The sequence below is a fragment of the Ambystoma mexicanum genome, chromosome 8 (assembly GCF_040938575.1).
Source record: "Ambystoma mexicanum isolate Mex_15411 chromosome 8, UKY_AmexF1_1, whole genome shotgun sequence".
Classification (NCBI taxonomy): Eukaryota; Metazoa; Chordata; class Amphibia; order Caudata; family Ambystomatidae; genus Ambystoma; species Ambystoma mexicanum.
Genome location: NC_090929.1, coordinates 858,461,315 through 858,483,973, shown reverse-complemented (window position 1 = coordinate 858,483,973; position 22,659 = coordinate 858,461,315). Strand labels below are relative to the sequence as shown.

The following is a 22,659-nucleotide window of genomic DNA, read 5'->3' as shown; positions in this document are numbered from 1 at the left end:
GGGGGGTAAATCTCTCTCCTCCGGAGGTCCCTCCCTCTGTAATGGCCTCCCTGACCCTCTCAGACTTGAGCCGGATCTTCTTAATTTCTGGAAGCTTCTCAAGACCCTCCTTTTCTCTTCCTGCTTCCCTCTCCCCCGCTAATGCCCCCCTCTGCCTCTTGGACTGGCTGCCTGGCCCTCCTCAACCAGTCTACCCTGCACTTGGTCTCACTTGCCCCCCCACCTGCACTTGCCCTTCCAGGCTCCCTCCCCTGCACTAGCCTGGCTGAACCTGCACCCCTTGAGCCCTACCAGACCCGTTTCTCACACTTAGCATGTGGACCTTCTCTCTCCTGCATTCTCTCCATTTCTCTGGCACTGTTCATCTGGCCTCCCCTTCCACTTGTTAACCCACAGGCCCTACTGCCCTGACCGGCACTTCCCCGCTCCCCCTGCTTTTCTTGTTACTGCACTTGCATGATCCAAATGTCACAAGGCCTAGTAGGACTGTTCTTGATTTTCTTCACCCCTGTCCATCCCCCCCATTGTATTGTTGCACCTTGAAACACCTTGTGTATAGGCGCATTATAAATAACCAAAAAATAAAAATTAAAAAAAAAATAGATTAGGCCTTCTAATATGAAGCATGTGATTATTGCGGGCTCAGGTCTCCAGAAGTATCTGCAGTGGGCCCAGAATCAGCCACAGCATATTATTATTACCAGGGCACGTTTTAACTGTATTCACTTGAGAGCTGTGGTGGCAGCCTAATGGGAAAGAGAACCAATTGCATATCTTTTGTAATGCACATAAAGAAGACTTTGCACACATTTTACTGTTTTGTCAAGTTTTTACTCCCATTTGAGAGCGCACGTTGAAACCTGCCTTGCAGGGCCAGGGATTTGGTTATTATGACCCTGCTCTCTGTTACCTGCTATGGCCGAATTCAGTTTGTGTGGGCTGGGCTTCATAGTTATTTATGTCTGTCAGTCAGTCAATATGTTTATTTGGATCACTGAATCCATCAAACACATAGACATATACAGAAACATCTTGCTTATAAAATATGGTGTCAATAGCTAATAAAAAAAAATAAAAACACATTTTAAAACCGTTCCAAAATGCAGATAATTCAATAAATATTTAATCAGTGTGACTACATACTGCAAGGACCATGTGCTATAAACATTCATAAAAATTATAAATAGGTGGGGGGGAGCAACCGGATACAACCATTTCAGAACATCCAATACTTGATTCAATGGGTTAAAAGTGCACAAGCACTATCCTTAGGTTATTGTTAGTCTTATGGGAGGTATTGGCTCAAGAACCCCTTTCTTTGAAACATGGCTCGTTTCGGAAAGGATAATAATGCCCACGCTGTCAATACAGAATCTGCGGCCAAGACAAACAGCACAGCTGGCCTATAGGAACGAATATTGGCGGACCTAAAAACCGGCAATAGAGTTGACAGTCTAATAATGTTATTTGCTGGGCAGAACAATAAGAGATGGTTCAGGTCATCTGTCTGTCCACACGCTGGGCATCCTGATATATCCGGGTAACCAATCCAATTTGCTGTTGTTCCCCTCAGCTGCAGCCAATCAAACCTGGCACGCGTGATCAGCCAGCGATCTCCTCTTTCGGAACCCCAGAGGAGATAGGGCTGGTCCTCCTTCACCCTGCTGATCACTGCGTGTGCCCTATCTGTGTTAGTGGCAAACTCCATGAAATCCCTTTTCTCCCTTATAGCCTGGCCCAAGTAGATTTCATACGATCTCATTTGGCCCTTAGCCCTTCTTTCGAAATCTGCTTGAATGTTTCCTTTATTGCTTTTTTGTAATGTGTTTATGGTTTAATGCTGTACGAAGTTTATTTTTCTGAATTGTAATTATGTTGTGTATGCTGCTGGTTTTATGGGTACGTTTGGCATTCCCGAAATCAACTTCAAAGAAACAATACGTTCTATGCAAGAAACGTACCTGTGCACTTTATGCTGTTTACCTGATTTCCTCGGCAGAAGAGCAATCGCCTCACAACTTCCACCTCATCACACTTCGAAGGCCACCTTTCCTAATGTTCACATATTCATTCCCTTTAGTAATCTTGAGGATGGAGATGACCTCCATTCTAACCCTCTTGAAGGCACTAATCATCACATGGGTTACTGTTGGGAAGTCAAGTCATCTATACCATGGTGTTCACATAGGCCCGCAGGGTTCGCCCCGTTCACCAAAGCAACCCCACTACAATAACTCAGAAGTGTTTTTTTGTATAGGGGGCCTGGGCAAAATGCGAAACAACCAAACTTCATGGTGGTTATCATTGAATGCTTGCCGCTGTACCATTTGCTAACTATTTGGCTTCAAAGGGAACACATAGCGCAGAGGTAGAAAAAGGGTTTATTTCTAAGTTCCTAATGCTTGAATTGCATTTTGATTCTTGGCACAAAATATAAAATAGAACTACGAAAATCAAAAGCGATGTGAATAGGCTGACGTGCTCATAGCAGGAGAAGAGAACATTTAAAAGTGTTGAAGACTAGATTGAAGATTACCAGACTGCAGACTGACCTAAACATATATCGACTAAACATACATTGAGAAAATTAAGTTAAACAAGGCTGTTTATTATATCATCATCATCATTACAGGTACAGCAGTTCATGTTTACATGTAAGGAGTAGTTAATATGAAATCCAGCTTTGGGAGAGTCAATACAGTAATGATCGTCTCTTATTTCGGAATATTGCCAGGTGTGTTGAGCAGAAGTATGTGTGCAAGAGTGAATAAGAGCTAGAAAAGGCGGTTACAAGAACTCATGGCTGTGGGTTCGTAAACTGACTCCGTTAATGGGCTCCTTCTGCTGGTTCTTTTTCATTGGAAGAGGGGTTTATTTGCAGAACTTCTGCTGTGCCAATGCGCTCTGAAAAGCAATAGAAAAGACATCTTAACATCTAATAACGCCGACATTCGGTTAACTGGTTTCCTTTGTTCAATGGTTTCTCCGTAACGGTTTGCAATTATACACCATTTGTATACTATGAACGCAAACGGCATGAAGTGCTTCTCTTAGGACTTTCTGTCATACTATATATTGACGTGGAGGTTGTGATGACATATCAACAACAATGAGGATTGATGTTTATCAATGGGTTCGAATTCACACAATAGCTATATCAATAATTGTGTTCTTTTTTATTCGTAAACGACATATCCAATAGGGATTTAAGTGCTATTATAAAAGTGAAAAAAATACTGATTGAAACAGTTGGATCATTGGAAGGACATAAAAGCTTATTGAGAATAATCTTTCCAGCATCTTTCTGGACATAGGAAAGTTTGGCATATAAGTACGTTTGTTTATGTGTTAAGTTCCAAGCAGCTAGTGCTCTTACTTATCATAGCTTTGAGTGTAAATCTGTTTATCTGGATACCTTCTGGATCTGTGAATTCTAGACCTCTTCCACTGATTTGATGGGTTGATCATGGTCTAAATCTGACCAGGAGGAATTTACAGTTCTCAGTGTCTACAGGGGGAGCACTTGCAACAACATACTGTAGATTTCTGAATAGCAAGAGTTCTGATGAAACTTGTGTTGGTCATCATTGCTTCCCTACCCATAGTTCATTTGGAAGGAAAGTCATAGTTACTGCTCAGCAATTGCGGATGAAAAAATAGCCCTCTCAAACCAAAATAGAGTGTCACGGCTGCCCATATTCTCTGATGTATACAGAAAACATTATACCAATTAACAGTGCACAGTCTGACAAGTGGCTTGTCTGACAAGGGTAATGTACCCCATTGCCACTTGTCCATACTTGAAAAGTTCAATAATACAGAGCAATGTATGCCTGTCCTTCCCGTTTTATTATGCTCCCCATTTCTCCCTCAACCAGCATCTTTATTTTATACCCCCATTTCATTCAGTCATTGTAAGCACCTAGAAAAGGGAATGGACGGCACTTTGTGAATGAATTTTGCCAGGGGATTTAACCCGCGACACACCTTTTTCTCTGGATTTAACCTCTCAATCAGAACCTTCAATTGGGATCATCTGAACAGTGCATGCGAAGAATAGGATGTTACAATTACTATCCGTGAATCTTTTGAGTAGCAGTCATCATCATAGAGACTAATCAAATGAAATTCTAACACTATTCAAACGGGATGCATCAGTCCCTGAGATTTAACAAGATCTCATCACAAATAGGCCTCGAGAACGACCTAGCAGGTCGAAACACGTGTCGGCTGTTCTGAATAAACAAGTTTCTGATACTTTTAACACATGTTATTGTTTATATTTCAACTTGATTCTGATATTTAGATTTTCTATTGATTCGCTAAGATACCTTGACTTATTTTCGAACCAAGCGCGATTATAGTCTTGTGACGCTCCTTGTGACATAGAAAAGGGAATGCTCTGCATGCAGTGTTAGAAGCATTAGCCTATCTCTAAAAAATAAAAATGCATGTGAATAATGCTGTTATTGCCCTATTGGCATTTTGAAGTCAGTGAGGTGCTTCAAGATCTCATATTCCTGAAATGTAGTCATGTTCTGGTCAATACACTTGATTTTGCATTTAACCCTACAGATTTCAAAACCATTGCATCAAGTGTGAGAATGTGTAAATAGATGCACAACTCTCCATCTAAATTTGAAATTCTTTCAGCAAAACAGTTGGGTTGTGCCAATTTTCTTCAACGGGACATTTGCATTGACCTAGTTTTGTTATTTGAGCCCCAGAACACCAGTATACTAATTGAATCAGGGAGATATAATTAATAAGCCAAAGTGGTGTTAGTAACTATGTGATCATTTGTATAGCCTGCACACAGACTGAACCATGACCTGGTGATGATCTTCACAACATGGATCGGTACAAGATTATGACGTGCAGGCTAAACAGCTCAGTGGCTAAAAATACATATTCTGTCTTGGCTGGAGCATTAGTGTTAAGGTTGTCACTAAGAACTTAAATTGCCACGATGCACTTGGCATGTACATCAAACATAGAGGCAAGAAATAAAGTGTCATTCATAAGCCACAGTTTAATTAAATATGACTTTGTTACCTTCATGAAAAAATAACATCTGTTTTTGATGTCGCGTTTTTACCTGGTTTTTCATCCTCTGCTAGAGGTCTTTGTTTCTGTTTTTTGGTCGATCTGCTGTAATACAAAGCATTGGCAAAATTAAGTTTACTTCCTGCCACAACAGTTTGATAAAAGTAGTTTAAATAATGCACAACAAAAATAACTATGTGGTCACAGCACATTTTGTTCAAAATCACAATGTAAACTCAGAGCTTTTACAATGGATATGTCTATCTATGGTGAAGCGCAATATTAGAGAAGAACACATTACTTACCACTGGTAATGTTCTTTCGACTGGATATTCCTCCCAAGTATTACTCATCTTTGATGTACTCCGATATCCTGCTTGCAGCTCAGAAACTTCTCACAGCAGACGGTGCCGTGCGTCGTCAACTTCATATCCCTCGAAGGCCTCTGTCCGTCTCGAGAAGGATATCTGCCAGGGCTTTAAGTGTGGTAAGAAATCGAGTGGGGGCCCTCATTTGGGGCGGAGCTTGTGGGAGGGGCGTGGCCTAAAAAGTACGCAAATCGTAGGGTATACACACAAATATATATAAATGTTATATATTTGTGTGCGTACCTTACTATGGTTTGTGTACTATGCAAGCCATCTTTTCTAAACATAGAAATATGTTATATATTTCTACATTTATAAAAGATGGCTTGCAAAGTACACAAACCATAGTAAGGTACGCACACAAATATACAACGTTTATATATATTTGTGTGCATACCCTACGGTTTGCCTAGGCAGGCCAAAGCGAATGGTGAGATACTAGAGTGGCGTATAATTATGGGAAGGAATAGCGAGCAGTGTTAGAGGTAATGGAGGATGGCGGGCTAGACATGGAGGGGAGTGGGAACATGCTGCGAGAGGGGGGCGTGGTGGCACAGGGGAGTGGCTGGAAAAGAAGGCAGGCCTGCCTTCCGAGACTCCTGATTGGCTGCACCACTCCCTCGGATGCTAATGTGTGAGAATGCACGCTATGGATCGAAACCTGATTTACATTTGTACAAGTTCACATTTATACTATGTTATTATTGTGCATCATTCCATGGTATATATAATGGGAGTTGTAGGATTTGTAATTTTAATGTTACTAGTCACATGGTTTGAAACAGTTTTGTTTTTAGGGCAACACCCTGTGGTTAATAAAATGAGTATGTTTTGGGAGGCAACAGAACATCGGACACTGTAGCCAAGGGTGGACAGGCGACCAAAAGAGGCCCTGGAAATAATGTTCAAAGTGACCCCTTATTACACATTTTCAGCATGCCCAATCGTTTTCCTATGAGAACAAGTGAAAATAAAATAAGTGACCACACAAAACAGGCCCAGGGTGCAGAGGCCTACTGGGAAATCTCCAGAGTTCCCTATAGGCCAGTCCACCCCTGACTGAAGCTTCCGTCTGCTGCTGTCTGTATTATTGCTGTCTGTGAGCTTTGGGCAGATTATATGAACGTCGTTTCGTTGACTTATTCCCAAAGAAGAGGCAGTTTCTTTTGGGGTCAGTGAAAGCTAAGATACTTGCAGTACTAATGACACCGAGTTCAAGGTTCCATGATTTCGAGCTCCTCTGTTTCCGACTTTAAGTAAATGCATCATCATTTATTCATTTGTTTAACCTTAGTCCATGTTCAGTGGCGGATAACAATGTTTCCAAAATCCATTCGGATGCTATTATTTCTGGACATCATAGTGACATCCTGGGAAAAGCAAGAGGTTCCAATTCACAAGGGTGCTTGGAGTGCACAGTGTAAAGCCAATGCAACTGAACAGAAGGCAATGCTTGCTTCTAACGATCTGTAAGAAGAGCTTAGCATCCAAACTCCCAGAGTATTAAACACTTCCCAGCATGGCTCCAGATAGGGTTTTGAGGTGGCAGTGTTACCCGTGAAGCGTTCATTTCGCAATCTAGGAAGTGGACAGACACACATGTTAAAAGCCCTCTTTTTCGTTTTTGGATTATATTAATTTTTACCACATATTACTGCAGTAACAGGAAAACGCTTGACAATGAAAAAGTGTTACCTTTTCTAACTAGCACTCAACATGTGTCCCCCTCTTTTCCTGGTTCCCCAGAACCCACCCTTGAGTTTTACCTCCCTGAGCCTACCCCATTACCCCCTTTCACTCCCTGGTTCGTGTGACGCTTTTACTTTTGTGAGTGTGGCATTTGACGTTAGAATGGGAATTTTTACGAGATTCACCCGGGATTCCTCCGATAAGCTGAATACTTTCTTCTCCAAACAGGCTCCGAAGCCCATCTCTGCACATGTTTTCCTCTTTCACCTTCTCCACCTGTAGTCTAATATTAATACACCCTTCATTCTCCTCTGAATATCATTTGGTGCACTTTTCATTTTTGGTTTTTCTCTGTGTTCTTGCGGGTATCGCTCATTCCAAGCAAAAGAAAAAGGCGAATTTTCATTTCTGAAAAGACACCAAATTGTTTTTGGGGAGAAGAGGACACCCTCTTTTCCATTGAATATTTTGAAAACCACCAGACAGATTTACTTCAACACAACAAAAGGCACATCTGTGGTACTTTGTGCCCAACTTGTTTCTTATTTGTGCACATCTGGCGGTTTTCATTATACAGGTAATCAAAGCACTTTTTCTCTATTAGAAAATGTATTGGACTAGGTGAAACTGTTTTTTTGTTGTTTTAATAACTTTTACACCTTTTAACAAATTCTCCTCAAAATGTCCAGTTGGGGGGTAAGGGGAGACAAAATCCACCCAGCAAGTCAAAGGTTACTAGCAATAGATCTGTCTATGAGTCTATGTAAGCAGGTTTCACCTTAGCAATAAGGCGGTGGTCATCATTGTATAGTTAAGGTGAAACTTAAGATCCGTTGACTTGTTTGATGCATCTGTATGACATTTTCCAAAGATGTGTTCTGGGCTCGAGGCTCCAAAAGTGGAAAGTGTGCCACAAAGTCATCCATTGTTTTAAAAAGTTATATAAAGATAATAGATCAGTGTTTTTTATTTATTGTATTGGTCTTCCCATAGCAAACGTGAATATTCATTGAAGGGGCACACATAGTATTTTGCTGGATTGATTTCCTTCAAATGTGTTCCAAAAGCGGTGCAAAGTAGCGGAGATGTGCCTTTTCTCGGTTCGGTGGGAATCCATACCGTAGTTTTTTCAAATATTGTGGCGAGTAGGGTGCCCTGGCACCAACATCTTTTGTATATTTTCCATTGTGCATTGCAATATCGGAGGCTTTTCAGAAATGAAAATCTACCATTGTTTTCCCATTGATGCCAGGCATTATCACTAGAAGGAGAAATTACAACATGCTTAATGTTATTGTTGGTGGCTTTTTGCCTCCACGGTGGGCATGGGGAGACTGAAACAGTAGGTAGAATCTGCTAAGGTTGACAGTTATTGGGGGCTATGGATAGCCTTTCTTTATCTTTTCTTTTTCATCTTTTTGTGGGAATGGGAATATGCTCCTGAGAATATGAACACATACTGTGTTGCAGTTACCTTGAGAGTCTGTATATTGCACAAAGTTTCATTTAATGTGCATACTTCATATACAATGTTGAATTATCCTGCACTAGCGAGTTACCACAGCACCTAACCTGTGAGTGCTCACAATTGAAATGAAAATAGAAAAACAAAAAGGTAACCTCTAGATGTGCACATCTTATTTATTTAATATCACACTCGTTTTCCATTTTGTTACAGCTAACAGAGAACATTAAAAATGCTTCAAACATGTTATATCTCGGATTTCAATAACACATATTGTTTCGCTCTTATTGAGGACACTTATATGTTTCCATTATTTCCTTGATTACAATGCTGGTTTACATCTCTTTGTCGAGTCCTTGCGAAGAACTACACGTTTCCCTTTACTGTTATGTGCATCCCAGCATTCACCTGCTTACACAGCAACGCCTGGCTCTCTTCTTTCTGACAGTTTGCCTGGCAATCCCAGAAGATTATGCGCCTATGAGATACTACCTGGCCAATTACCCTTTAAGGGCAGTCGGAGCTCACGTTGGGGCCATCACACAACCATGCTCCCAGTACTCCTCTCCAAGATGCTAGAAAGAAACCACCATCACTGGAAAGTAATCATGAGATGTCTTAGTTTCCACTTTCTGATCAGCAGTCCATCTGATGCAAAGCCAGTGATTCTACATTCACCGCCACTTTCTACAACCACTATCCCTCTGCCTCAGGCCATTCTTACCCTCCCAATCTGTTTAGTCACGTGCGCCCCTTTCCTATTCCTGCTTCTTCCTGAGCTCTCACTATTGTTCAGTTGTCCTTTCTTTCTCCTTCACAGATTATGATCTGTTTACCCCGGGAGGGACACATTGCGCTAATTTCTCACCCGTTACCAGCATTGTAAGACTTCTGCTATGGTGTTTAGAGCAGTATAAAAGCATTATGACACACAACTAGGCCCTATTAGTGTGCAAATCAAACAATCACAATGAATGTGCTATAAAGAAAATTAATTATGATGAATTTTCACACTATGTAATTATGTTAGAAATTTAAAAGGCACTAGTAGACAACATGTCATGTATAAACTAGTGCAAGGTAAACATTAATTTACAATATGAACACAAATAGGGAAATTAATGTATTGTTATTGGTATTAATATAATCATCACTATCGTGTTCTGCCATTACACACAATTAATAACTATTATTCCTTTTATTGATCCGAATAATTGAATATCATCATATAGCCTAAATAAATTAAAACAGGGCATGTTTGGAACAGTGGAGAATTCACTGCCCCTTCGACATCCGTCTCAATATTGTGGAATTAACTGTAACAAAATGGTGCCAAAGGTAATGTGTTAAAACAAATAAAACAAAACTCCAATTTAATGGGCACATAAGCACTTTACATGTTTTTATCGATTCTGTAATTATCGGTTCTTTTTAATAACATGTGTAATGTTAAATAAAAGTGTTCTCCTAATGAATCTTCATAATGTGCTTTTCATAAAAGTATATTCTCAAAAGGTATTCTTCATAATAGTAAAAGAGTAAACTCTGTTTCTTATAGTCGAATTTCTTGTAAATAGACAACATTGCTGAGTGTAATCAGTTTTAATGGCATGCGTCTGTTCAGCCAGTTGTGATACATAACAGGCATTGTTTAGGCTGAAACCTTACCAGTAGTAGCACCACTTTTGTGTTTCCTGTTTACCATGGATTTACCAACGACATAACATTTAAGAATCAACAATATCTTGATAATAAGGAGGAAGGAAAATTGACCTGTTTATATTGTTCATCCCATAGGTCTTGTCTCTTGATGCTGGGCCAGGTGCACCTTGGGACATCTGAGACTGAAGTCTTTCCTCCATGGTTCTCCCCAAGCTTCGATCCTCCAGTTGCATGTTGGCAGTTGCAGTCTGGATCATCCCCATGACAAGTTCCTTATCTGCAATGAAGCAAAGGTGGTGAAAGCACACATGGACAGTGAACACATTGGTTAAATATATGTCAGACTGTCAACGTGTTTGTTTGATGTTAATGTCATACAGACGAATCTCATATCATGTAATGTGTAGCGATGAATTGTACTATACCAGCATGATACTTTCAGTTAGTACAATAAAAGTTATCAAAATTAGTTTCTGTGTGGTAGCATATATTGACAGTTTATTATAACTTGGTAAGTGGTCTGTTCAGCAATCAGTTATAACTAAGCTGCAAAGTGGAAGTAACATTTGACAAGATGGGAGAAGTAAGCAGATCTGAATATGTTGGGACATATGTTACTAAATTTAGAGACACCAGTGGCAATTGACATAAAAGACAGAAGCTACACCCAAGTCTGGTCAAATCTTTTCTATGGAACAATAGCATTGCCAAGGATCATGCCCAGACGAGGCTTAACTTAAGCCTATGGGAACTAAGTCCTATTCACAAAGGAAACTCATGTACACTCAAAAATGTGGACTTAAATTTACCTATGGTTCCATAATGTATACAATGCACACTACAGTGAAAAGGGACTGTAAACACTAATAAATTAAATGCTTTTTCTCCTTACAACATATGACTGTCTCATGGCTGTTGATTCCTACTCACATGCTGTCAATTCCACATCAATTCTGCACTTTCCCACACGTTGCACTACATGCAACCAGCTCACAAAGTCGATAGTTAAGAAGCCCATTTAGAATTATTCATAAATGCCAATTAAGATACGAGTTTGAGGAACTTCAACATTTGCATCATTTACCATAAAAAAACTCGCTTGAAATTGCACAATGTTGCTGTTCTGGTAGCTCTTTACCTGTGTATAATGTTACATATATGTGTATTCAATAAAACAACTTTGTTAAAGGACATTATGGTTAAGTTGTGATACTAAAAACCTATGAAATTCAGTACAAATCTTTGTTAACGGGATGTTATGGTTCCAAGTAAAACCGAAAAACCCCTGAAATTCGCCGGTTATGGTAAGGTAAGCAGCCATAACTCTCACCACCACCGTGCACTTCCAAGACTAACACCCAGGACATCAAAGATGACATCACAAATGTCATTCATGACATCACTGAGGACATCACATGTCTGGCTACCCCTTTTTTCCTTTAATGACATATGTAGGCCACATAGTTTTCTTCAGTAACAATCAGAAACTAAAATTTGAAAAGGTACTATATTTGTACACTTATCCTTCTAGTATGTTCTTACAGTAATTCCCTTAGGGTCCAGTCACATCATATAAAACATATACATAGGGGAATACACAGGATTTTCTGCGCATGAAGATAATCAGTAGGGTTATCAGCACTTTCTGATAGGTCTGTTATTTGTATTATTGTCCTTTCCCTGTATATGCTCATATTTTTATACATTGTACACACTCTTTTCCTTAGGGTCCAGTCACATCATGTGATACACATACATAGGGTAAGTAGCAGCTTTGAAACAGAGCAATAATTTCTCTGGATAAAGATAATCAATTATGTTATGAACTCTTTCTACTATTACTGCTGCTTTTTTTGTGTACTTCACTTTCCCTGTATATACTCATATTTGTATTCATTGTTCTCTTTGGGTTGTGCCTGCAATAACGCAATTATGTATTAAGTGGGTTTTATTAGCTACTCATTACATGTTTCACAGTACGCAAAACTCTAATAAGAAATCAGTTATCATTTCACTATTGAACATGGCAAGATTATGAATGTTGCACCTTCATCATGCATGCTGCACACACTGCCTATGTTTCTGCATGAGTAGCTTAGTATACTGGATAGAACTTCATAATAGAATGCTATTTATGTCAATGTATTGAGTAATGCACTAATTAGCTCATGATATTTATTCCAATGATCCTTGACACTTTTTGGGCAACATTATAATAAGAATCCCTTGTACAGAGTTTTCATGAAAAGTAAATGCACATGTGATGTCCTGGGTCTTAGAAGTGCACGGTGGTGGCGGAAATTATGGCTGCTTACCTTACCATAACTGGCGAATTTCAGGGGTTTTCCGGTTTTACTTGGACCCGCAACTTCACCATAACGTCCTTTTAACAAAGTTTTTTTTTACTGAATTTCATAGGTTTTTGGTAGCACAACTTAACCATAACATCTCTTTAACAAAGTTTTTTTTACTGAATATACATTTTGATAGTGTAAATTTGATAGATGTTTGCTAGGAGTCCCTTAATCAACCTAGAACATAACAAACACCGCACTAATGATTTTCATGTCCACAGACAGTCACGGACGACATCAACACTACCCAAACACGCAGGGGGTATCTGAAATTGTTCTATCATACCATATAAACACTATGAAAGTTGAAGAAGCAGCACATATACACATTATATATATAAATAAGTAAGCTGTGGAACAACATATTTAACACATCAACATCCATTGAAGTACAATATATAATAAAATGGATTATACCATAGCAAAAAAGATATACCTCCAACATAATTAGCTCACACAAACTGCATAGCTAGAAGGAACAGTAAACCTACAGAAAACAACGAATCCAGCTTAGCAGAAACTAGTAAGTAGAGATCATTTCTGTTATATATCGCTCTACTTTTTGTATGAGTTACAGTATAAATAATATATTTTTGTTTTTCACACAGAAATGTGCAGTACTTTGGAGTGGTTAGAAGAAAATGTCGGAAGACAGTGATAATAATGGTAGACACTTGTCTATACAAGGAAATAATCATTACCTAATATGTACTTAACATATATATGTTTATTTTTTACGGACCATACAAACATTGAAAATGTTAATCCAAAGGACACAATGGGAAAGACCCTCAAAATCATTGAACAAAAACTAGACATGTTGAAAGAAAATTTCAATAGTTTGAAACAGTTAGTGGAGACCACATCAAAGAAAAAATAAAGTTCCATTGTCCCACCTGTACCTGTGCCCCCTCCATTTCCCACATAACTATCCCCAAACCTTCAACAACAATGTAAACATTTTGATGAGACTTCCATCCCTTCATCCCCTCCCATCCATCCATCCTCTCCTAAACCCTAATTCCCCTGTTTTTGTATCAGTTTCTGCCTCCCCCTCGCTTTCATAATTTGTATATATGTTTATAATAAAAAAATATTATCTTTGTTTTAATGAAATTGTTTGTGTCTAATTTTTTTCTTTTTAAATGTCCGCAGACAGCACGCCTGTCTGGCCTGTCCATAATTAACAAAATATGGATGTCCTAAGGACAGTACACCTGTCCATACCATTCCCAAACAAGATGGAACTGTTCTTAGAACACACCAGCTGTCCAGAATATCCGCAAATCAACAAAATGGGGTATGCCAAGGACACTATACCTCTCCGTACCTTCCGCAAACAAGATAAAACTGTTCTTAGAACACACCAGATGTCCAGCATGTCTCTAAATCAACAAAATGGAGATGTTCTAAGGGCACTATACCTATCCGTATCGTCCGCAACCAAGATGGACCTGTCCCTAGAACAGGCGCGGTGCCGGGATGTCCGTAGTCAAACAAAATGGAGGTCTCCTAAGGACACTATACCTGTCCCTACCATTCGCAACCAAGATGGAACTGTCCGTAGAACAGGTGCGTTGTCCAGGATATCCATAGGCAAACTAAATGGAGGTGTCCTAAGGGCACTATACCTGACCGTACAGTCTACAGAACATCTACGCACATGCGCACCACACCCGTAAGTCCTCCGAACATCGCGCCTGTCCGTAACTGTCCGTCTCAATTGTGTCGCATTTTTAATTAGCTTGAGGACCTGAACACTGTCCGTAGAAAGCCCGCACGCATGTGCACGACTGCTCCTGTGCATTTGGTGTCCTGCGGACACCCATTCCCTTCATGGACGTGTTCCTGACGTCATCGTGTGACCGCACCCACGCTGAGCGTGTGTCCTAATTTGCGGACTCTGTCCGGTTGCGCAACATTTTAAAAGAGCTTATTCAGACAATCCTAATTATGTTACTGTGAAACATCACCATTTGACATGTCGCAGACAATGTCCCTGGCTTTCCACATATGTTTTGTAACTTTTTGAATGCTTTTCAATGTTCAATATGTTCGAGGCGCACCCCTCCACCCCTATAAAAGGCCACACCCAAGAGCTGATCTTCATTGTATTTCTGCTATTGCAGATTGTCCTTTCCTGCTGTGGCTGAAAATACCTCATCAAGCCTAATGGCATCCATGGCAGCTATTGCTACATCTGCCTCAGCACCACCCCCAAACCCTCCACCAACACCACCTCCCCAAGGGCCTGCACAGGGGAACACGCGTGAGGATGTAAGGACGAGGATGAAGAGGATGAAGAGAATGAGGTGGAGGAACTCCCTACTACCAACACTCGCCGGGAGTCTTGGGTGTGGCGGTTATTTAACGTTTATGGTAATGTACCAAAAGCACGTGCGGACAAGGTCACCTGTAAGCAGTGCAATTTAGTGCTGAGTCGTGGGAGACCTGGTTCGTACAGCTTTGCTACCACATCCATGAAGCGACACCTACCTTGCGATGAACCTAGTAGGTTGAGTTCCTCGACAGCATGCTCCGTTTACGCTCCTCTCACCACAAGAGACACTCCTGTGGGAGAGCGCATCCCTCCAGCCGCTTCACAGGCCATTCGCGATGCTGTTGACCCTTACCTTTCGAGGGTCACAGTATTGTGCATGTACTGCAACGCAGTACTCTGCAAGGGGGAAGAGTCTTCGAAGTGCTTTCGAGACTACGGTCACGGACCACCAGAAGACCTGCTACCTACCCAAATAAGGGCCACCCTACATCTTCCTCTCTCCACCTTCCCGTTCTTATCCCCGTGGTTGGTGTCCCTTCCTTACCTTCCGTTCCCCTCCTCTCCTAGTGTGTAGTGTGTGAAAATGGAAAATAAATATAAAACAACAAAAATCCCAAAAGAAAAGGCTCTTTTCAAAGCCGCCTTTCACAGTTTAAAAATAGAAGTATCAAATAAACAGTGCAGGGCTCTACGTATTTTAGAAAAGTCAGCGGACAGTTCTAGAACAGGTACAAATTTGGGGTGCTGCCCTAGCAAAACCAATGCACTTTTCGCTGGGAGTAAGTGGTGGCTCTGAAAAGAGCCTTTTGGTGGAGTGTTTGAAAAAGTTGGATTCGTCAACATCGAATGCGAAATAGATTACTGTAAATTCAAAAAAGGTTGCAATGCATTTTGTACATTTCTCAGAAAAATCTGATTGCCAGCATATGTAAGATGGACTCCATCTCTGCGAAAAATGTATGTACTACAAAACATAATATTTTCATTGTGAAAAGAAGACATGCCAACATCTCTTAGAAAGGCACAAACAGCCTTGTTGACATTGCGCCTCGCTTTCTCTATTTGTGGACCAAACAAAAAAGAACACAGCCACATTTGTCTTTGTGCAATACGAGAAAAAATTACTTGGGAATTTGGAAGCATGTCCATGACCTTCTCAAGTCCTTCTTTCATTGCAAATTGCAAAGAAATCCCAGACACATGTCCTAAACTGTTCCCTCCACAATGAATTATAATTATGTCTGGATGATTCTCTATCTGTAAAGTAGCACAGAGAGGTACCAAGTCCAGCCACTTCGTTCTACGCACTCCATGCCAGTACACTTCCACATGAGCGAATCCAAGATCTGCAGATACACCACAACGGTCTGCATGCACCTTCAACCAATGGATCCATGAGTCTCCCAAAATCCAGATAATCTGTTTTCGATCACACACAGCCATAGCTATCTGTTCTTCTCTAAGGAAAAGCACGTTATCACAAAATGGCTCCGTACAGAACACACCCAGAAAACTTTACTGAACAATCCCTAGCTGCGCTCATTCTCATTTGCATGCCTCTCCACCCCCGAATCCCCATATGTAATACGCGCTGTCCACAGACTACCGCCATGTCCGCGGACATGTAGAAGATCTGAGCGTGGTGAATGTACATTGAAATAGTGTGCCCCATTTCCCCTTTGAGGTGGGCTCTGAAAAGAGCCGTTTTTTAGGGGGTTTCTTTGCAGATACCTGACAGACACCTGATATTTTGTATTTTTGGGGGGGGTTTTCTTCTTATTTTACAACTAAACTTTTCACGACCTGTTCCAAAGCAACCCTTACATTCCAAAACAGCATGGCATTTCCCAAAAAAGATAAAGAAATACCATCTGCTTCAAAATAAGCAGCATTACTCGAAACAATATTCTCGTTGTTACAGAAAAACATACCAGCGCTAAGCATGAAAGCATGCATGCCTCGATTGATTGCACACCTAGCAATATTTTTCTGAGGACAAAAAACAGAAGTGTTGTCCCATATTGCCCTAGGTAGTAATCCAGAAAAAATTACTTTCGCATTTAGAAGGATGTTGATTACTGCTTCAACCAACTGTTCCAAATCTGCCAACAAAGTAGGGGAACTCGCGTAGCCCAAATGGAAAGCACCATAGTGCAAAACTACCAGATCAGGAGTGTTCATCTTACGCATATCTTCACAAACTTGGATAACTGCCTGTACATTGCAATCGAACACATCGCTCCACACTACCTCCACTCCTCTAACATCGAAATTGTGTGCAACATGCCTGCATTGAGAATACTGCTGTAAACCATGCACAAACATATCTCTGACCACCAACACCCTGACTTCTCCACCTCTGCCATCTTCACTACACACACTCTCTTTCTGCACAAATCCACAACGTCAACATCTGATTGGCTGATCCCTACAGTCCCATTTCCATGGAAGATTTTCTGGAAAACCCAGTATGTGGCACGCCCTACCCGCGGACAGGCGCTGTGTCTGTGCGGCACATAACTATTAGGCAGCCCTTCTACGCTTTCCACATCACTCTCGGTTCCATTCCCTCATTGGATACAGCTAAGCAGTCACACAACCATCCACCAATTATATCCAAGACCTCTACAGCTAACTCCATCATCAGAGTTAGGCACTTCAAATGTACTGTTGATCACTCTGAATACAACTCGCATATCATTGGGAAGCACCTACTACAAAAGTACTGTACAAGTCTCGAAGATTTCTACTTACAGCTCCATGCATATCCACATGCATGATTACAAAGTACAGGTAGGCATATTTTATGCAGAGAACATGTACAACTCTTATGAATCCATATATACAGACTAATGCCACTAAATCTGCATAGCCTACACATACATGGCAATGCTCCTGATTTAAGCGCGAAACGCCCGATTTCCCATTGAAAAATCACACTATTTTTTACTGTCTCCCGCATAGCCTATACATACATGCCAACCCTCCCGAATTATGCATGAGACTCTCGATTTTTCATTGAAAAATTGCACCTTTTTTTACTGTCTCCCGCTTAGATTAATGCTAATCCCAATTCAATACTATAAGAAAAATAAATGTTTCTGATTGCTGTGGCGAAAGCTCCCTCTCAGGTACTCCCGATTGTTGTCATGTCTAGCTATAACATGAAAATATTCAAATTTTTCCCATCTACTATAATGAACTATCACTTCCAAACCTGTCCAGACCCAACAACACAACTATTAAAAAAGAAAAGAACTTCATGAACTTAAAATTCTACTCATTTGCAATGCATGTTGAACTAACATAGTGTAAGTAACATATAAAGGCTGCACATAGTCAAATGAAACACATGCATACACTATGTTCAGATGTCAAACAAGAATACTAGCACAAAAACGTAAAAATCAACATATACATTAACATCAGTGCTATAAACACAAAATTACTAACTTCTTTCCTTTACAATTGCAGTGAAGACCACTCTCCTGAAAATCTGCAGCATCTAAACTACAAACATATTCGAAGAAACCTGCTCATTCCATAAAAAAAGAGTAAGTACAATATAACCTTTATATTCTTACTGTTCCTCAAAGACACTGTCTGTTACTCATGTGATTTGTGCACCCAAAAAACAGAAATTTCTGAACCATTCTGCCCACAAATCAACATTTATTAAACATAGATTAGCAGGCAGAATGGCACACAAATACCTATTTTTTGGAACACAAATAACATACTCAACCCTTATGTTAAACTACAAAAGAAACAACTGTTTTAATGTTATGCCATTACATTTAATATTAATACTTCTCCTCACCACTAGCTCTTTTTATTCTTTCATCTGAACCACAGTGTAGTAACACACAAACAGAAGAATAGCCTTCCCAACTAGTTGTAGCTGGCCAATGCACAATCACACACAACCACCTACATCCTTACCATCATACCCAGACACTCATGCACACAGCACACATACATTGCAGAACAGCCCAACCCATCCCTTCTTTTTTTTTCAACAGACCCCAAATAATGCCTACCAAAAAGTAAGTCAGTAGAAAGCAACTCAGAAGTAGAGCAAATGAAAATAAGTGTCCAAAATAAGCATCCATCTCTAACAGAGTTTGTACAAAACGTTCAAACAAAACAGCTAATGCAGTCATTTAGGGAAACAAAACAAGCTTCTAGTACAAAAACTTTGCCTCCTCTATCAAAATGTAAAACGAAACAAAAAATGCTTAACAAGAATACGGCTACCACTACTGCTAAAACTGCTCCTATAAATCTTCATATAGTAGCAAAGAAGCATACCAAAAAGTATTTTAGCAAAAATGTTCCGCCACAGAGTCATTCAGAATCTTATAAAAACAGGAGTGAAATCATGCACAACCCTTAAAACTTACCATAGAAAATTAATCCTAGAAGCTCTTCTAGACAGTGCAATACTTCTCAAATGGAAGTTATTTATTTTGGATGAAACCACTGACAAAACTAAGTACTAAACTACAAACAAAAACTTCTCAATAAACGGAACAACAACAAAAATAACTTCTTAAATATCTGTGGAGGTGTATGGAGTCACACCGCGACCACAGAACCATATTTTAATGAAGAAACATACAAACAAAACCAAACAAACACAATTGCCATCCATAGCAGTGGACGAGGTTATGAAAAAATTAATAATAACATAATGGAACAAGAAACGCTGCTTACAAAAATGTCCCCAGAAAACTCAGAATTACCTCTCCAATTGACTGAACCAGAACGTCCAGTATACAAATGGCCATGCACGTCAATGTGTAACATTCCGAGCAAATCTTTAAGCCAGTTCCTCAATCAGTATGTGAAAGGTAAAGACAAAATGAAAGTGCTGCAAAATATGGATACCTGTCCGGTGCACAAATACACAGGACTACAAGGACATTCATTAGCCTGCATTTCAGGACATATTTGCAAAACTACCTTCCATGATATCAAAATAACACATAATTCAACTATAAGAAATATAGTCTATAAACTGTACTATGCTAAAAGTCCTGCTTTAGAACTAGCCAATTTAAATAACACTCTTGTACATGGTACACCCAAAGACCTACAAGAAGAAATCGACAGTATCCAGAGAAAATATTTTGGAAGTGAAAGCCACTTACAAAATGCAATAGCTTCACAACAGACTAGCAACAATTCTGCACACTGCACATGACAAACTTCTACTGCACCCATACAAAAAAGAAATACTAAAATTTAAAAGTACATCCACTGAAGTACCAAACCATGTGTGTGTGTTGCCGCAGAACTTTTTACAAAATTAACACAAAAACTATAGACGTAGCATACAAAATAGAGGACAATGAAGACTCCAAATGGTTTGAATTAGCTCTACCTTTTAGCAGAAAACAAATACAAAATAACTGACCCCTTATTACTTTGCAGTTACTGCACTACAAAACTTGACAATAACCAAACTCCTTCACGTTCTATCACAAATAACTTGGAATTATTCTCACTACCGAAACCCCTACAACAACTCAATTTGTATGAGAGCATTATAATTCAAACAGTGCACCCATTTCAAGCAATAATACACTTTCAACCAAAAACAGCAAAATGATCTCCCTCTGAATTGGTGAAAGGCATTTGTGGCAAAGTAGGACAGAGGCTAATAGGCACACTTCTAGATTCAACTTTACACAGCGAGGATATTAGGCACACTTAAAAATTCAACGAGTGCACGCTATTAGGCACACTTCTAAATTCCATTTTCACAGAGAGGCTATTGGGCGCACTTCTAAATTCCACTTTCACAGAGAGGCTATTGGGCGCACTTCTAAATTCCACTTTCACAGAGAGGCTATTGGGTCCACTTCTAAATTCAGTTTAGCACAGAGCGGTTATTGGGCACACCTCTAAATTCGGTTTAGCACAGCGGCTATCGGTCACACTTCTAAAATCCACTTTCACAAAGGATATTGGGAATACTTCTAACTTCAGTTTAGCACAGAGAGGCTATCGGGCACACTTCTAAATTCCACTTTCACAGAGAGGCTATTGGGAACACTTCTAAAATCGACTTTCCCCAAAGAGGCTATTGGACACACTTCTAGATTCAGTTTAGCACAGAGAGGTTATTGGGCACACTTGCAAAATCAACTTTCAAAGAGGTTATTGGGCACACTTCTAAATTACACTTTAGCACAGAGCGGTTATCGGGCACACTTCTAAATTCAGTTTAGCACAGAGAGGAAATTAAGTTCGGAATTAGGTAAAGTTATATAGGCAAATAAACTACAGATGGAAGAGATTACAACTGTTTAGCTTTCGGAGTGGTAGGGTGTGAAGTAGTTGCTTCAGTCCCCGCCCTTGCCACACTTACTTATTGTTGGCTTCTTGCTTCTCCTGCGGATACCTGCAGATACGATCTGGAGTTGTCTCTGAATGAGTCGTCCTTTGCCTTAGGTCCTTAGCCAACAAGCTGCCGGGCAGGGGCTGCCCTGGGAGAACTGGTAATGGAGGGGAGTCCTCTGGCTGGACCAATCAGGGCCAGATGGGTGGGTCAGGAGGCGGGAGGGAGCGCAATCAGGAAGGTGGTGCGGGGTGGGAACGGGAAGGAAAGCAGGGGACAGGGGGGACCTGGGGGCCTGGATAAAGGTTGGAAGATGGCCCAGAGGGGCAACAGAGGCGCCGCAAACTCACCGGCGATTTTCTTGCAAAGGGGCACACTGCTGCTACAAGGCCGTTAGGTCTATACACACGGTCCTAAGGACCAATCAGGGCAGGATGGGCGGGTCGGGAGGCGGGAGGGAGCGCAATCAGGAAGAGGGTGCGGGGTGGGAACGGGAAGGAAAGCAGGGGACAGGGGGGGCCTGAGGGCCTGGCTAAAGGTTGGAAGATGGCCCCCAAGGGGCAACAGAGGCGCCGCAAACTCACCGCCGATTTCCTTGAAAAGAGAGGCACACTGCTGCCACGAGGCCGTTAGGCCTATACACACGGTCCTAAGGACCAATCAGGGCCGGATGGGCGGGTCGGAAGGCGGGAAGGAGCGCAATCAGGAAGAGGGTGCGGGGTGGGAACGGGAAGGGAAGCAGGGGACAGGGGGGCCCTGGGGGCCTGGCTAAAGGTTGGAATATGGCCCCGAGGGGCAACAGAGGTGCCGCAAACTCACCGGCGATTTTCTTGAAAAGAGAGGCACACTGCTGCTACGAGGCTGTTAGTCCTATACACACGGTCCTAAGGACCAATCAGGGCCGGATGGGCGGGAGGGAGCGTAATCAGGAAGAGGTTGCGGGGTGGGAACGGGAAGGAAAGCAGGGGTAGGGGGGGGCCTGGGGAAGATGGCCCCGAGGGGCAACAGAGGCGTCGCAAACTCACCAGTGATTTTCTTGAAGCATAGATGCACTGGAAACATACCAAATGCGACAAACTAAAGGATCATCAATGAGCATATAGGAGAAAAGTATAGAAGCATGTGCTTTTCCACTACTATTTCCTACTGGCAAAGGAGGAAGATACGATGAGACCCACTCAAATAACAGCATCAGAATACCACTCATTACGAATGTATTCTGAAGATCCACATTTCGTCTAAATCTGGGAATACATATTCCACCTACTCTTTGAAAGTGAACTAGCAAGTCTATGTTACAGAGTTGCACACATTGAAATCAGGAACCCACTTTCAAAAATATGTCAGCTACGTAATTAATACAAAAAGTGCAAGAAAAAGATGAGGTTTTGCACTCAAGCATAACAAATCTGTTTGCAAACATGCATGATACAAAATAATACTGGTAC

General features: G+C 40.8%; 1 protein-coding gene across 3 annotated transcripts in view; it reads right to left on the bottom strand.

Annotated features, from left to right (window-relative positions):
* Positions 1-2,587: 2,587 nt before the first annotated feature.
* Positions 2,588-22,659, bottom strand: part of TBATA (thymus, brain and testes associated) — a 236,132-nt gene continuing 216,060 nt past the window's right edge. For 2 of the 3 annotated variants that reach the window (XM_069610744.1, XM_069610746.1), the window contains 3 exons: positions 10,342-10,507; positions 5,099-5,151; positions 2,588-2,904 (listed from right to left, as the gene is read on the bottom strand). In XM_069610744.1, the coding sequence (XP_069466845.1) occupies positions 2,828-2,904; positions 5,099-5,151; positions 10,342-10,507 (296 nt within the window). In that variant the 3' untranslated portion in view covers positions 2,588-2,827. The remainder of the gene's footprint in view (positions 2,905-5,098; positions 5,152-10,341; positions 10,508-22,659) is intronic. The other variant, XM_069610745.1, reaches the window with a different exon arrangement.